Source organism: Sinocyclocheilus rhinocerous, unplaced genomic scaffold, assembly GCF_001515625.1.
Source record: "Sinocyclocheilus rhinocerous isolate Xijiao unplaced genomic scaffold, SAMN03320098_v1.1 scaffold1147, whole genome shotgun sequence".
Lineage (NCBI taxonomy): Eukaryota > Metazoa > Chordata > Actinopteri > Cypriniformes > Cyprinidae > Sinocyclocheilus > Sinocyclocheilus rhinocerous.
In genome coordinates, this window is record NW_015660497.1 from 77,422 (window position 1) to 92,265 (window position 14,844).

General features: G+C 39.2%; 1 protein-coding gene across 2 annotated transcripts in view; it reads right to left on the reverse strand.

Moving 5' to 3' along the window:
* Nucleotides 1-220: 220 nt before the first annotated feature.
* LOC107725046 (protein FAM171A2-like) overlaps nt 221-14,844 on the reverse strand; it is a 38,817-nt gene continuing 24,193 nt past the window's right edge. For both annotated transcript variants that reach the window (XM_016534189.1, XM_016534188.1), the window contains 5 exons: nt 7,524-7,682; nt 7,171-7,350; nt 4,000-4,113; nt 3,638-3,764; nt 221-3,344 (listed from right to left, as the gene is read on the reverse strand). In XM_016534189.1, the coding sequence (XP_016389675.1) occupies nt 1,805-3,344; nt 3,638-3,764; nt 4,000-4,113; nt 7,171-7,350; nt 7,524-7,682 (2,120 nt within the window). In that variant the 3' untranslated portion in view covers nt 221-1,804. The remainder of the gene's footprint in view (nt 3,345-3,637; nt 3,765-3,999; nt 4,114-7,170; nt 7,351-7,523; nt 7,683-14,844) is intronic.

Here is a 14,844-nt window from a genome sequence, read left to right on the forward strand (position 1 = left end):
ATATGTAGAGGAATAGTTAGAGACTACTGTTGGTACATGGTAGATTCTCTTTGAATTTTAGGAATAATGTAGGCCTATTCAATAGAAATGTGCCAATGCTTCACATGTTACGAGGCAAACTGTTCCAAATATACTTGCCAAAGACTGTTATGTAAAAAAAAAAAATCAACTTTACAGGTGGTGATGGACAAATCTAAATAATATGAATGTTTTTAATAATATAATATAATACATTTTTCAGCATAACTTCTGTAATGAGATAGGAACATCACTGAAGGAAAACTATATATACACTTTCCAGGAAGTTGAGGACACTTGTGAAAATTCAGCAGTTCATATGTAGAGGAATAGTTAGAGACTACTGTTGGTACATGGTAGATTCTCTTTGAATTTTAGGAATAATGTAGGCCTATTCAATAGAAATGTGCCAATGCTTCACATGTTACGAGGGTAAGGCTCAAAGTCAGTATTACAATAAAATGTCAACTACTGAATGAAAATAACAGGTACAGTGTGTTATGAACAATTTGGCTGATAACCAGAGGACGATGGTGACTAGTAGTCAGAAATAAAATGCATAAGACTGAAGTGAGAGTAAATTTACTAAGGTGTTATTTACAAATAAGTGGTTCACAGAGTTTAGTAAGAGTGCTTAATCAAGCAATACTTGTTTAAAAAAAAATACTTGGTACAATATTTTTGTGTAAATTCATCTATGCACATCCATTTCAAGCACAATCTGTCTCATCAGTCACACACAAAAAGTCCATAAAAGAAAAAGGTTCAAAATTGTACTTCCACGTTAACAGAGCAGAGTTGCAGTGGTTCTGATTTATGGCAAATGTTCCAATGCACTGCAGCAAAGATTAGCGCGGAAACATTTTCACAGGTGTCCAAGGTAAGTCCCTCAAAACACAATTCCTATTGCTGCACTGAACCAACAGGAAAGGCTTATTAAAAGTACAAAATGAGTTCTGTACAGTATATAAGCAGAACCTTTTATTCATATCAAAGAGCAGCTTTCCTAACCCAAACAGTCTCCTTAAAGATATATATAAAAAAAATGGCAACACTGGTTTTAGATAAGTACAAAAGGGGAACTTTTACCAACAGTACAAAATACAGTGTCATTATGTGTCAACCACGATTTGATAAGTCACACTGGAGTAAACACACAAATTCATTCAGCAAACATTTCACTTCTGTTTGTGAAATGTTCGATTTCCACACACCTTAATGGTTCAGCTCTACATAGTAATATAAACAAATGAAACATTTGAGTAAACCACTACAATAAAAGTCATTCTAGACTGATAAAATCGTTCAAGCCCTCTTTTTCACCTATATCACATTAATATTAATTTTCATTTATATTTCTTTTGAAAAGGAAAAACTCTTTAAGGCTTATGGATTGCTTCCCAAAGTCTAAAGTTTAAAATGGCTCATGGTCATTCTTACAAAAAATGGGTATCACTTAAGGAAAGCGAGACAACAGCTTGAGAAGAGTGCAGATTCAAAGTTATGGCCTTATGAACTGCTGCCAGAACTACATCAGATGTTTAAACCATCTGAAGGACATCTAAAAGGGTGTGAGGACTTTAGTTGCTTCTTTACAAGCGGCATTCAGCGCTAATTCTTGGTACCTAGTCTTGATGGTTGGAACAGATGCCTATCACTCAGGTAAGTGCCATGTTTCTTATTGCGCTTTTCATCTGACTCTTTTCCAACGCTCCTTCTTCATCACTAGTAAGCATCTAAGGTATAGCCAAGATCTTGCCATAACCAGTCCTGCACAGCATGTGAGTTACTTGACATTGAACACCATGAGGGGCCTCTCTTCACGCTTTTGCCAGGGGCTCTTCTTATTCTCTCCATCGTCATCTTTGTCGTCAGCTTCATTGTCTTCATCAGGACTGGTGACAGAGTCTCTGTGGACCTCACTGGCACTACTGCGGGTGCTGTTGTCCCGACTGCGGCCTTTACGAGGGAACGTCCCTCCTCTGGATTCAGAGGTCTTGTCAAGCAGTGGCACTGTGGAGTTCTCCTCAGGTGAGTACATGGTTGGATGGCTCTCGCTACTCGAGTCTGGCGTTTCGATAACGGGAAGCTTGGAATAAATCTTTCCATGAGCTTTTCTTTCACCTCCCTCCTTCGCTTTGCCCTCCTCTTTTACTTTCCGGTGAGTAGATCTCCCTGAACTCATGGGGAGTGCTTCAGAACGGTGGTCTTGGGCTAGACTGCTGGGGCCCACGGGTGCACGCAAGGCTTCATTGCTTAGCTCAATGTAGGAGTGTCTAACAAGAGAGTTTGAACGGCCGTCAAGGGAAACGAACCAGGCACGAGGGTGTGGCTTTACTCCAAGCTCCAGCAGCTTCTTCTCTGTCATCGCTTGCAGCTCTCCATTCATTTGCGCAATGGTGGAGTCATTGAAAAGGACAGGAATACGGACGGGGGCAGTGGATTGTTCCGATCCCCAGTTCTCCTCTGAAGGTCCCTCTGCTTTCTGGCTAGACTCTTCCTCTTCCTTTTCTTGTCTGGCCTGCTGCTGTTGTTGTTGTTGCTTTTGGTGTTGACTCTGTTGCCGTGGCAGCATCATGCTAACCTGGATGCCCTCCATATCATGCTGCAGCTGTTGCTGCCTTTCCATTGCCTGCTCCACAGCTGATAGGTCAGAGGACAGATGCATATAATGTGCAGGGATGACCAGCGTGGGCACCATGCTGTGGTACATGCTCTCCTTCATCTGCTCCATGGAGTGACAGAAGATCAGCTGGCCAGGCTGGGTGTTAATGGAACTGGGCCGACTGAGGTGATCCCCTGCCGATGCATAATACTCTGGGGGCTTGCTGTCCCGACTGTGATCCTGATAGTGGCCAGTAAATGGTGGCAAAAGTGGAGGTGGAGACGGTGGGTCTGATGAATAGCCCTGGTTGTCTTTAGCATTGTGATGATGGTATCTGCGCTCATCAGAGTCCTCCGCAGAGCTGTAACCTTTGCTATAGTCATCCTGCAGGAGTGGGTCTTGAGTTCCTGTGTTTGAAGAGCGAGTGGTCTTCAATGGGAAGCTCTCTCCTTGCTTTGTGTCAGCGTTCAACCAGGAGTTGTGCTGTCTCTGGATGGGGCCATGTCTGAAGAAGTCCTCTCGAGAGCTGTGGAGATCACGGTTGGAGGAAAGGTCAGATTTGATGCCGTCATGGTCGGCGGCCGAGGACGCTGTCTCCATGTGTCCACCGCTGATGAGATTTAGGTGGGAAGTGGATGTCCCCTGGTCTCTCTTTGAGCTTTCCAGAGTGGATGAGAGGTACATTTTACGGCGATGCTGCCTAGGTTTTAGACACCGCCTCCTGAAATATTATAATAATATCTGTTAGATATTTATACCAAATATACATATAAAGATAAAGAAAACATTTATTACTCTTGTTAACATAGCTACCTACTACAGTTTCACCAAAATAATGACAAATTAAAATATAGTTTATTGAATTGCTCATTTTGCTCATGGAAGTGATCTTAAGCTCATGCCCATGTCTTGCTATGACATGGGTTTTACAACTTGCTAAGGCCAAGCCTACAAGGATAAGCTATTAATCGCTTTTTCAGGCACACAACAAACGTACACACAGTGCAACGATACCTGCAGTAGTACAGTAGCAAACACAGCAGAATAAGCACTAGCAGGGCCATGGCACCCAGAATCGCTAGCAGGAAAATAGTGTGATAGGTAGTGATGTCCCTTAGACCAGAGGTGTTCAGGCCTGCTCCTTTAACACAAAAATAAGTATTTTTGTTTTATCTACCCATCTCTTAAGCATTAAAAAAGTAAACCAAAATTAAACCAGGCAGATTAAAATAAAGTAATGTTATACAAAGATGAATATAGATATTAAACAACATTTTTAAATTAATTGATTCTTTAAAGTCATTCGGTGTAATTGAATGGTTACTGATCAAGGAAAATGTAAATACTTCAACTGCTGTAACTGCTGCTGGTCTCACCTGAGGTTGAGGGAAATGCTGCAAGCCAGTATCCTAAATTTGGAGCCACAAAACTCCATGTCATCTGAGTGCCCTCTTTTTTAATGTATCCAGCACCACTTCTGACCCACAGACCTGCAGCAAACCAGGACTTTATTACAAAATGAGCAGACAGTGATAAATGCAATGAAATCTTGCTTCAGCTTACAGGAAAACTCAATTAAATGTGAATGGGCAGTGCGCCAGGGACAGATTAGACCCAAACTGCCAAATCATACATTCAATAGCTTTTCTTCATTAAAAAGTAATTTTAGGTCTAGGATCAGTCTAGGTTACCATTCAATATTCAAAATCACGCAGATAATGTAATATGGTGCACCAAAGCAGGACAGTAAGGGGGCACAAATTTTGCAACAAGCCCTAAGGCCAAACAAAAGAGCACAGAGAGTTAATATGTTCTGACAGGGTGAACTCTGACAAATACGATTTCAAATGTCTCCCTCCACTAAAGACCAAATGCCCTCTCTGTGCTGGACTTCACAACTGGAGCATACAAAATCAACTTGTTACTATAAATAAATATTATACTATATATAAAATCCGCAATAACATTGAACTATTTTTATTGGAATCTGACGTTTTTAAATTAAATTAAATACTGCTATTTATAATTTCATATTTCACCACATTTCATCATAAGTACCAGCTACCTACAGCACAAAACTGCACAAGACCGACCCAGGCAGCTGCATGCAATGTGTAATTACGCACACTAGAAGGTGCTATATGTTCAGCTCAGCAGGGAGACCTGCTCTCTAAAGCAGGGGGTTTTCCCAGTATAGTAAGCCCCTCCAAGTACCATGTGCATGAGCATCCGCTCTCTCTGTATGGGCTGTTTTGTCTGTGATCTGTCTCCAAAGCAAACAGGGTCTTAGTAGCCACATGGCAAATTTCTGCGACACAATGAATGTTTTCATAATCTGAACACACTGGGGTATTCAGGACCCACCCTCTTTAGAAGCTCAGCAGGGAGACCTGCTCTCTAAAGCAGGGGGCTTTCCCAGTATAGTAAGCCCCTCCAAGTACCATGTGCACGAGCATCCGCTCTCTCTGTATGGGCTGTTTTGTCTGTGATCTGTCTCCAAAGCAAACAGGGTCTTAGTAGCCACATGGCAAATTTCTGCGACACAATGAATGTTTTCATAATCTGAACACTCTGGGGTATTCAGGACCCACCCTCTTTAGATAAAACAGACGACTGGGACTGAGTAGTTGGTGACATCATATATATTTATGCTGTGTTAGTAATGAGACTCAGAGAGTGACTCAGGGCTCTTGGCTGTGCTGTGAGAATGCAGCCACATTCTCCACATCCACGTTTCTACAGTCTACAGAGCAAAGTCCGAGACAATACAGACTTTTGTAGTTTTCGGCCACGTGCATCTATCACATGGTCAAAAACACACTCACCCACCACTCAGGAATACAGGCCCCTGTTCTCCAGAACGAACTATTCTCTGAAACACAGTTCTCTCTGACCACCCACCCACACACACTGAATATTCAGGGTTTTCTTTCTCTAAAGCTATCTAGCATTCTCTATCTAGATGCTAGATTTGGCATCCTGGTAACTGGTAGGCACTGTTTGAGCAGCTCCATGTACTAAGCTACCATATCCTCTAAAATATTTCTTTCTTTGGCTCTAAAACAAGCTCTTGCTTACCTTATCACTTATGTCAAAATGATTCTAATAAATGCCTGTCTCTTAGTTTAAAAGAGGACTGTGCAAACTGTATACGACTAAATGATATTTAAGAGTTGGTTTTTGTTTGTAGAAATCAAAATATATGATATAATAATTAAGATTAAAATGATAACCTAATTATTAAAACATGATACATATGTATTAAATGACTTTAATATAGCATTGTGAAATAATACTAAATCTGTATCAATATCCGAACTACATCAAACAAACATTTTTTAAGTCCTGTAGGGGGCGATACTCTGTCAACAAAATATATCAAATCAAAAATGTCAGAAATAGGATACTGCTTAGTAAAATAAACTACACAACAACTTCTAATGCCCTTTGATGGCCATCTGTCAAAACTTTACCGTAGCAAACCAGGGAGTCTGGTTACATTCCCTGACCAATATTGTAATGGGTGGGTAAAACGAGGAGATGGGATTAGGTTGCCATAGACTAAACTGCTTAGGTTAAAATCATTTGAGATTTCTCTGTGGAGCTAAGAGAGGCTAAATGAATCTTTAGCCACCACACTTTAGGAGAGATCCTAATAAGCAGCCCAGACATTTGGTTGAAGAGCTGAAAAAATTTAACAGATGTACTAGATAACCTGTGATGATGTGGTGCAACTATATAAAGAGTAATCTACGGAAAAATAAGACTTGAATGTAAAGCTAAAAAGTGAGCCGATACCCTCTTTTAGTCATATTGATTTTTCCACCAGAGCTGTTCTGTTTATTAAGCTGGCATCAGTGAAGGATCTAGGGAATTCTGCAAAGCTTGCCAGGCACTAAATCACATCCTGTTTTGGGAGCTATGTCGTGATGGGGTCAATGTCTGGAGATTATTTCTGCTTTATGAATTGTTAGGCTATTATCTCTCCAATGTGAGAAGACCTAACAGCTTTCTTTGATTTGTACTGCACACTCACTTCACCTACACTTTTGAACAATTTACAAGTATAACCCCCTCTCCAAAATGTCGAGTTACGCCCTTTGCCATTTTACTCCAAGTCCTCATATTGTGACTTAGTTTTGCATGAACTATCGCAGGGGTGTCCAGTTCTTTTTCTGGAAGACCAACATCCTACAGAGTTTAGCTCCAACCTGCCCTAACACACTTGCCTGGAAGTTTCTAGTATTCCAGAAGACCTTGATAAGCTGGTTCAGGTGTTTAATTAAGAAAAAAACTCGTCAAGATAGTGGCCCTCTGGGAGCAGGATTGGACACCCCTGAACTATTCGGTACTAGACTACTATAGAATCTGAATCAGCAAAAGGGTGAACATAACATGGTGTCATCAAAATGGGTGTTCATGAACACCCTCCTGATAAGACTGATGATGTTTCTAGTTTGAGCCCTGTAAGGAGTAACTTTGGATACAATTGTCTATTTGCATACTGTTATTTAGGCTTAACCAAAATTTTGTCAAATGCGGTTTACCTGTCTTGTCCTCGAACCTCCATACTGGGACACTGGTGGCAGTCTTGAGAGGTGAATCAGAAGGAAGGGGGATAGAGATGTGGATGGGTTCTGACACCTGGACCTCAGTGCCGTTGGTCCCAGTGAGCTGAGTACACATTGCAGCTAGAGCAGTTAGCTCCACCCAGCTACTATTGATTCCTGAATCAAGGCAGACAGTAATGGCAAAAAATGCATTAAACTCCATGAGGCCACTTTTGCAAGCCCCTGTTTACTGCAGTATTCTATGCAATGATGAATTATTAAAATGAAGGGGAAAATAGTAATTCTAGATCCATGAGTAAACTCCATGGAAGGTGTTCGGATAAACTCACCTGTTGAGTTGTTCTCCAAGGCAAGGGGGTAAGGAAAGCCCCCAAGCTCATACTGACTGCGGGAAGAGGTGAGCATTGCAGAGAGGGTGATTTGGGTGGTGTTTAGGGGTGGTCGGATGGCTCTCCTCTGAAGCTGTACCCATGGCTGTCTCCGGGATCCTAGACAACAGGGATTTATAAAAAGACTTTAATAAAAATTTACAGGTACTGTATAGTGAATACGGATAAATTAATTGTAAGGAATTTACGGTTTATGACAAAGAATGAAGTCATAACTATTTTGCAAATCGGACTACAATGTCTGCCCTGTATGAATGTTGTTCTGAACTGAACAAGAACCAGTAATTTCTGGTAAGAGCTGCTCTGAGGTTTGTTGTTTCCATGTGTTTTACTTGTGAATGCAGTTTTATAGGATTCTGACAACAACCACTTCCTTTAACCAATGTTTCTGTTATAATGAGCATTATGGTGATTCAACCTTTCTCTGCTGTTGCTGCTTTACTCTCTTCTCTTGCCTGACAGAGAGAGGAATTGCAAGATAACTTTATGTGAAATCTGTGGGGCAGGGCCAATAATTCCAAGAAACTGCTAAAAATATCTCAAGATGTTTCCCAGAATGAAGGTAACAATGGAGTTTTTCAAAATTTCTTGAAACATTTTACAAGAAGAATACAGAGCTCAGAATCCACACTGCAGTAATCCCTTCCTCTCCTCCGCTCGGCTCGCTTAGTGTGCGAGAGGCAAATAGGAATAAGAGAATAAGAAGGCCTAAAAATATAAGCGTGCATCTCTCACTGTAGGCTGTCTGCTCCGATTAGTGCTGGGTTAGCTGGTCACTGATCAGCCCAGACATCCAGGATAGCGTGGCAGTGCTTGGGGACCACTGAATGCAGGCAGGCTGTGACACTCCCTGTTTTGGCCACAGTTATTCATTTATTTACTTAACATATCCAGCTGTTGATGAGAGGAGAAACTAATACTGTACAAATCATCCACAGGAATCTCTCAAATTAAACCAGATACCATTTGCCTAACCGTCTCCTTTTGAGCAACAGAAACAAACATAAATACCAGCATTTAAGACAGGCGTGAGATTCAATTAGGCTATAAAAAGCAAGTCTAATGTGATAGCCTACTCACTGACTAATATCTTTAGGTTTCTGGTTCTTAGCCTAATTGCATACCATGGCACTAGCAGTGATTTGCATCTTACATGATGACAAGAAGGGCTGCAACAGCGTCTGGCCAACAAAGCTTGCAATTCCTCTAGGATTGCACAAGGATTGGGCTGCAGATGGGTTGATCCCCTGTAAACCTGACAGTGAAAACTATGATTATGCAGTAAAAGAACGGAACAGTCTAGTTGGGACTGGTGCTTCGCCAACTGGCAAGCCTCCTAAGGAGCTTGGGCATTTTGAATTGCATAGAGAATCCCCTTCATGTGCAGAATCATGTGGTTGGCCTCGCCGATGGGACCACCTTCTACCATAGATGCTCAGTGATAAACATCACAAATATCAGCTGGCTTCATGAATAGCGTGAATATAACGGCGTATTAAAACATATCTCCTTAAAAGTTACAGATAACATCGAAATTAAACATAAAACATTGTATTTCTTATCACTGACCAATGTGTCTCCCCAAACTTCTAGGTTTCCTTTATTATTTATTAGTTTTGCAACTGGGCCTATTTTGAAGTGCTACCAACAGGGCCAATATTAGTGAAGCAAAACCCGAAACCTTTCTGGTTCAAAGGGAGTGTTCACTGACACATATCATTCTAAAGTCGGACAGAGAGCTAGATTGAGAAAATGAAAACCCCTGAGGGAGTCAGCTCACCAAAGAGACATACCACTCATGAAAAATCACTAAAGTGCACTTCCCTCAACTGCACCAGCCAATTTATCACCATTTCCATGACAAAGCCATAGATGTTAGTAGCATCAGTGGACCTTTTGTACAGAGGGCTGTTTGAATGCTGTAGATTAGTATTGCTGACCTTGGGGTCAAGCAGTCTGAGGAAAACAATGAGAGTTAATGCTGAGTGCCTGTTACCCACTCTGATATAGATACATTCAATTGTGGGAATGGCCAGCTTGGGGTCAGAGTTAAATGAATGTGTACCATCTGCTTACAAATAATTATTAATATAAATTGGATACATTAATTGGATAAATTATTATACATTTGTTTTGTACATTTGAATGTGTCTGCTGTAAATTAGAGGGAAAAAAAACATCAGCTGAAATTTTTTAAGTATCAGAGATAATTTTTACATAATATTAGATTTTACCTCAGAAAAGTTAGCCATTAATATAGGTCACAGCCAGTAATATTAACTCTACAGTACATTTAATTTGCAAAGTATTTCATTCTTACTTTAAAAATAGGCTTTGTCACACTGTTGTTAAAATATAAAAAAATTTTCATTAAACTGTCTGCATGCATATTTTTTGATACATACTATTACTGTGATCAATATGAAATGGTATTAAAAATACTCATACTATGAAATATGATTTTGGTCACACCTTCCACCCTAATATGGCAGCAGTCAGTCAGTTCATCCAAACAGGCACTTCTTATGTAATCTTTATCCGGTACTGGAGATTAGCTATCTATCAAAAGGATTGGTGCCCTTTCTGAGCATGTAGCAGCCACACTGGAAAACCACATTAAGTCATATAATTACCAACATCTGAATGATGTCAATTTTCAATGGAGATCACCAGCAGACTGGCATTTTGTCAATGGTTTGATTTACAGCAGTAAGAATGACTCAATAATAGCTATCTGTATCTCAATAGGCCCTGTGCCTGGAAGCTGTTCATGCAAGCAGGTCTCGGGAGATTTACATTCAACTCACACTCCCGCTTGATTCTCACTAGTTTATTCTCAGAAAAACACTTCCCTCCTCTTTCACCCTGCCTCTCTCTAGTCAAGGGAGTCATTTCTCATCTCTCTCTTCATTGCACATGTTCTCAGTTACAGATGTGCTTGAGCTCTGTTGGGAGAGGAAGACATAATGCCCCTCTTGGCCAGACAATGGAAAAATGAAGGAGAGAGAGGATGTTAGATGACTGATTTATGCATAGTTTTAAGGTAGATTTAACTAGAGATAGGGCTATCATAATATATTGTTCCTTTTTTTGTAAAGTGGTTGTAGTCATTGCAAATATTGACAAGTGTATAAAAAATTGCAATTCAGTTTGTTTCATCCAGTATTATTCTGACTTCACACTAATTCAAATGCACCTACAGACATCCAGATATACAAACACAGCAATGACATACAACAATGCCTTTTCAAACATTCACTTTCGCCATTTATATTTGCATGTTTCTAAACAAACCCTGAAGCCCAAATCAATTGAGTGGCTTCTTTTCAGGCTGGCATGCTGTGAACACAAAAATCCTCCAACGCTATGGCTCAGAGTTTAGGCTGTTTCTGTCTGTTTAGTGCTTGACTCACTTTTCACAAAATACGCTTTCAAAAACCATAACCCAACTCTGCAAACAAACACTCTGAAGGTGGATGTTTGAACAAAACAATTAAGGCACTTTCTGTATTGTGCATGAGTTCTCTCAATAGAGGAGGCTTTAACAACTCTTTATAACAGTGGTCAGCAGCAAACCTGACTGATAGACTAACAGATCTCAGATCAGGTTTTACATGACACATTCCTCCCACGCAACAGAGACAGATATGCAACACTTTAATAATAACCCCTCCTGTTACAAAATGCACATTCTACTGCCACTGCCAAAGTTGCCATGGTAATGGGTTTTGAGGCATGAAAAAAACACGCCAATGTGAGTCTTGATCTCCCTCTACTTCTCTTAGTAAGCATCATGTTGCACTCTGAGGGTGGATGGTGCAATAACTTAAATGGATGCATAAACATACCTATTTACCTAATTCCATATATCAATAATTGAATCTTATTTCATATATCAATATAGAACATTTCATATATATATACAGTGTGTATATATATATATATATATATATATAAACAAAACAAACATAAATATATAAAAATATAATAATAATATAAAATAATTTTCTCTGCAATTCTATACTTAAACTTCTGCTCTAGTAAATACAGTAAATATGTTAAATATAATATAGTATTTAAAAATAGTATTTAAAAATAAGAAGTTGTTCATTATTTCACTATTTTCACAAAATAAATTTTTAAAATATCTGTCTGTAGAATAATATTCCATATAAGCATATGAAATCAAGAGATAAAGGCTAGATTATCATTGCAGTAGCTTTGATGCACAAAATTGTAAATCAATCTGTTTAATTTCAGTTACCTGACTATGTAATCATCCAGTATACATCAGATATTAAAACTGAAACCAGTATCCTGCAATTATCTGAGACCGATTTAACAGTTATTATTAAATAAAACTACACAGATTTATTTTTTAGTAACTGAAGCTGAAATAAAATAAAATATAAATATTAGACAAAGCATTAAACTTAAGTAATTAAAAATAAATTAAAAATATTAGTAAATTCTGTAATAGTATATGAATAATACAAAAACTGTTTCACAGTTGTTTGACATTTTAATAAAGTTGTTTATAGACTGATTGTTGACTGCTGAAATTCCATTCAAGTTCATATATCTTCAGCTGTAGGTTAACAACTGTGATATGATGCCACTTCCCAAGGACAAAGGAACATAGTTGGGGCCAATTACATTACATTAATACATATACTGTTTATTTCATCAACTTAAGCTTTTTTTTTATTAGATTGAAAGATCTAAAGGAATAAATAAAGCCTCTGTGGCCTCCTGCCAATTTTCACTGGAAATGTTCACGTATCCAGATTCAGTATTACTCAAGCCAGGAAAAAATACTTTGGTACAGTAATGTACAATTACTCAAGGACTTTACACCCTTATTAAAATGTCTAAATCATTCAGCGAGGCCTTTTTTCTGTGCTGGGCCCAACAAGTTGCCCATTTTTCTTGGGAACAGCTTGGAGACACTGATGGTATTCTAGAGCGAGAGCCTCTCTTACTGAATGTGAAGAGGGAGCGAGAGCAAGCTGTTGGCTTGTCAGCAGAAGTGGGATTGGGAGGACACTAGGGCTGCACGATTCTTGCTCAAATGTGAATCACGATTTTTCTCATTAAAAATCTTACGGTTCAAAAAATTTTGACTGGTAGTGTATATGTATTTAAAATATAATATATTTAATACTTCAATTTAATATTAAAATTATGAAAAAGTTGTTTGAATCAATGATTCAACGACTCACTCATAAACCTACTGGATGAATCAGCGTTTTTGAACGATTCTCTTGAATCAATGATTCATTCAATTATACATTTTTTAAATACATTGCGAAACAATGCAATCGACACAAACGTTATGTGGCAGTTACTTTCAAACGCGGATTTGCTCTATTTTGGTCGCGCTACCATAGACATCAATGTTTATATCTGAATTATAAACTTTCATCCCAGTATTTCTGTGATAATATGAATGACTGTATGACAGAAATAATACTGTGTAGTTGAAAAGACTGTTTGTGAAGCTGTTTCGTAACCAAACATGGTAACTGCTCTCTCTGTGTCAGTGGCAGTGCGAACGCAGATTTGAATGATCCGGTAAGACTTTTTCAAAGGTTTAATAGACACGGGAGAATCGTTGTCATTTAGAAATGAGATCGTGTGGTTGTCTGAATCGAGATCGCGATCTTTTAACGATTAATCGTGCAGCTCTAGAGGACACACTATTTGAGTGCATGTAGGTATAATCACTGAGCAATCAGGGACCCACACACACAGCTACACCCCTGTGTATGCAGCGAGAGCTCAAGCTCATTAAAATGATAAGGATCAGGCAGAAAGAACTGCATCAGGATGCCTTCACATGCACGCAGAAAAAGAGCGAGGATATGCAGGGCTTTAATAGTCAAGTTTGCATGATACGCATTACATCATACTTAGCATTCAACTAAAAGTCACTTTCCCACAACCATAATTTGAGCCATAACACTCTGTATTAAACACCTGACTGGCACTGCAAAACACACAAGCCACCCAGGCAACACAGGCAGCAGTTTCTCTAAATCTCCCTAACGCTGCCAGAGGAAACAACCTCTTTCCAAAGTAAATGTGTAATTTGATCATGTTTGTAAATCTTAATGACATTTATTGCACATGCAACGTGGTGAAATAGCTAGCAGGCACTGCATCCAGTTTCAGTTAAATTGCGTCTGCTTATTGGCAGCTCCTGAGATATGAGACTATAGTGTAAGCCTGATTATTAAACAGCCAACTCAGCAGTTCCACACATCTGCACATGTAACCACCGCAGGGTGTGTGTGAATCAATGAAGCTGCATTCGGATCTCAGATTCCAAGCTAACCATGTGGAACACAGCCTGGCTGAGCCGCCACAGAGTATCAGTAAGCCTATATTAAAGATAGACATAAAGCGTCAGTCAAACCTACTGAAACATTGTGGTACTCATATGGGTATCATAGATATGAGCCCAAACTGTGATGTCCTGATCGCTTTCTCTCCCTAGTAATTCCCTTTCCCCTTTTCATAGCACTATAAATAAAAAGATTACGAGTGGTAAGAGCTGAGGCTCTTTAAAGGGTTAGTTCACCCAAAAATGAAAATTAGCTTGTGTTCATATTCACCTAGGATGCTTCGAGGGTAAGTAAAACACAGTCTAATTTTCATTTTTGGGTGAACTAACCCTTTAAGGCTACGGTTAAAGGGACAGTTACTGTTTACGCACCCTCATGTTGTTCTAAACCTTTCTTCTGTGCAACACAACAGAAGATATTTTGCAGAATGCTGGAAACCAAACAATATTGGAGTCCATTGGCTTCCATTGAAAAAAGAAGCAGCGATTTTTCTCAATATCTTCCTGTATTTTCCACAGAAGAAAGTCAGTCATACTGGTTTGAAGGACATGAATGAGAACAAATGTGATCCTAGACATCAAAACTAGTCATATGGGTCAATTTTTTTAAATTGAGATTTATACATCATCTGAAAGCATATAAATAAATAAGCTTTCCATTGATGTATGGTTTGTTAGGATAGTTTGTTAACTGTTTGAAAATCTGGAATCTGAGGGTGCAAAAAAATCTAAATATTGAGAAAATCGCCATTAAAGTTGTCCAAATTAAGTCCTTAGCAATGCATATTACTAGTACGCGAAAGGCGTTCCGGCGGAAGGTGTATGACATATGCGCAGCGCGTGCACCTCTGAGATATGCTAGTCTCGCGAGTTTGTTTATAGGAGCAAAGGAAGCAAAGTTTCCTTACTTTAGCA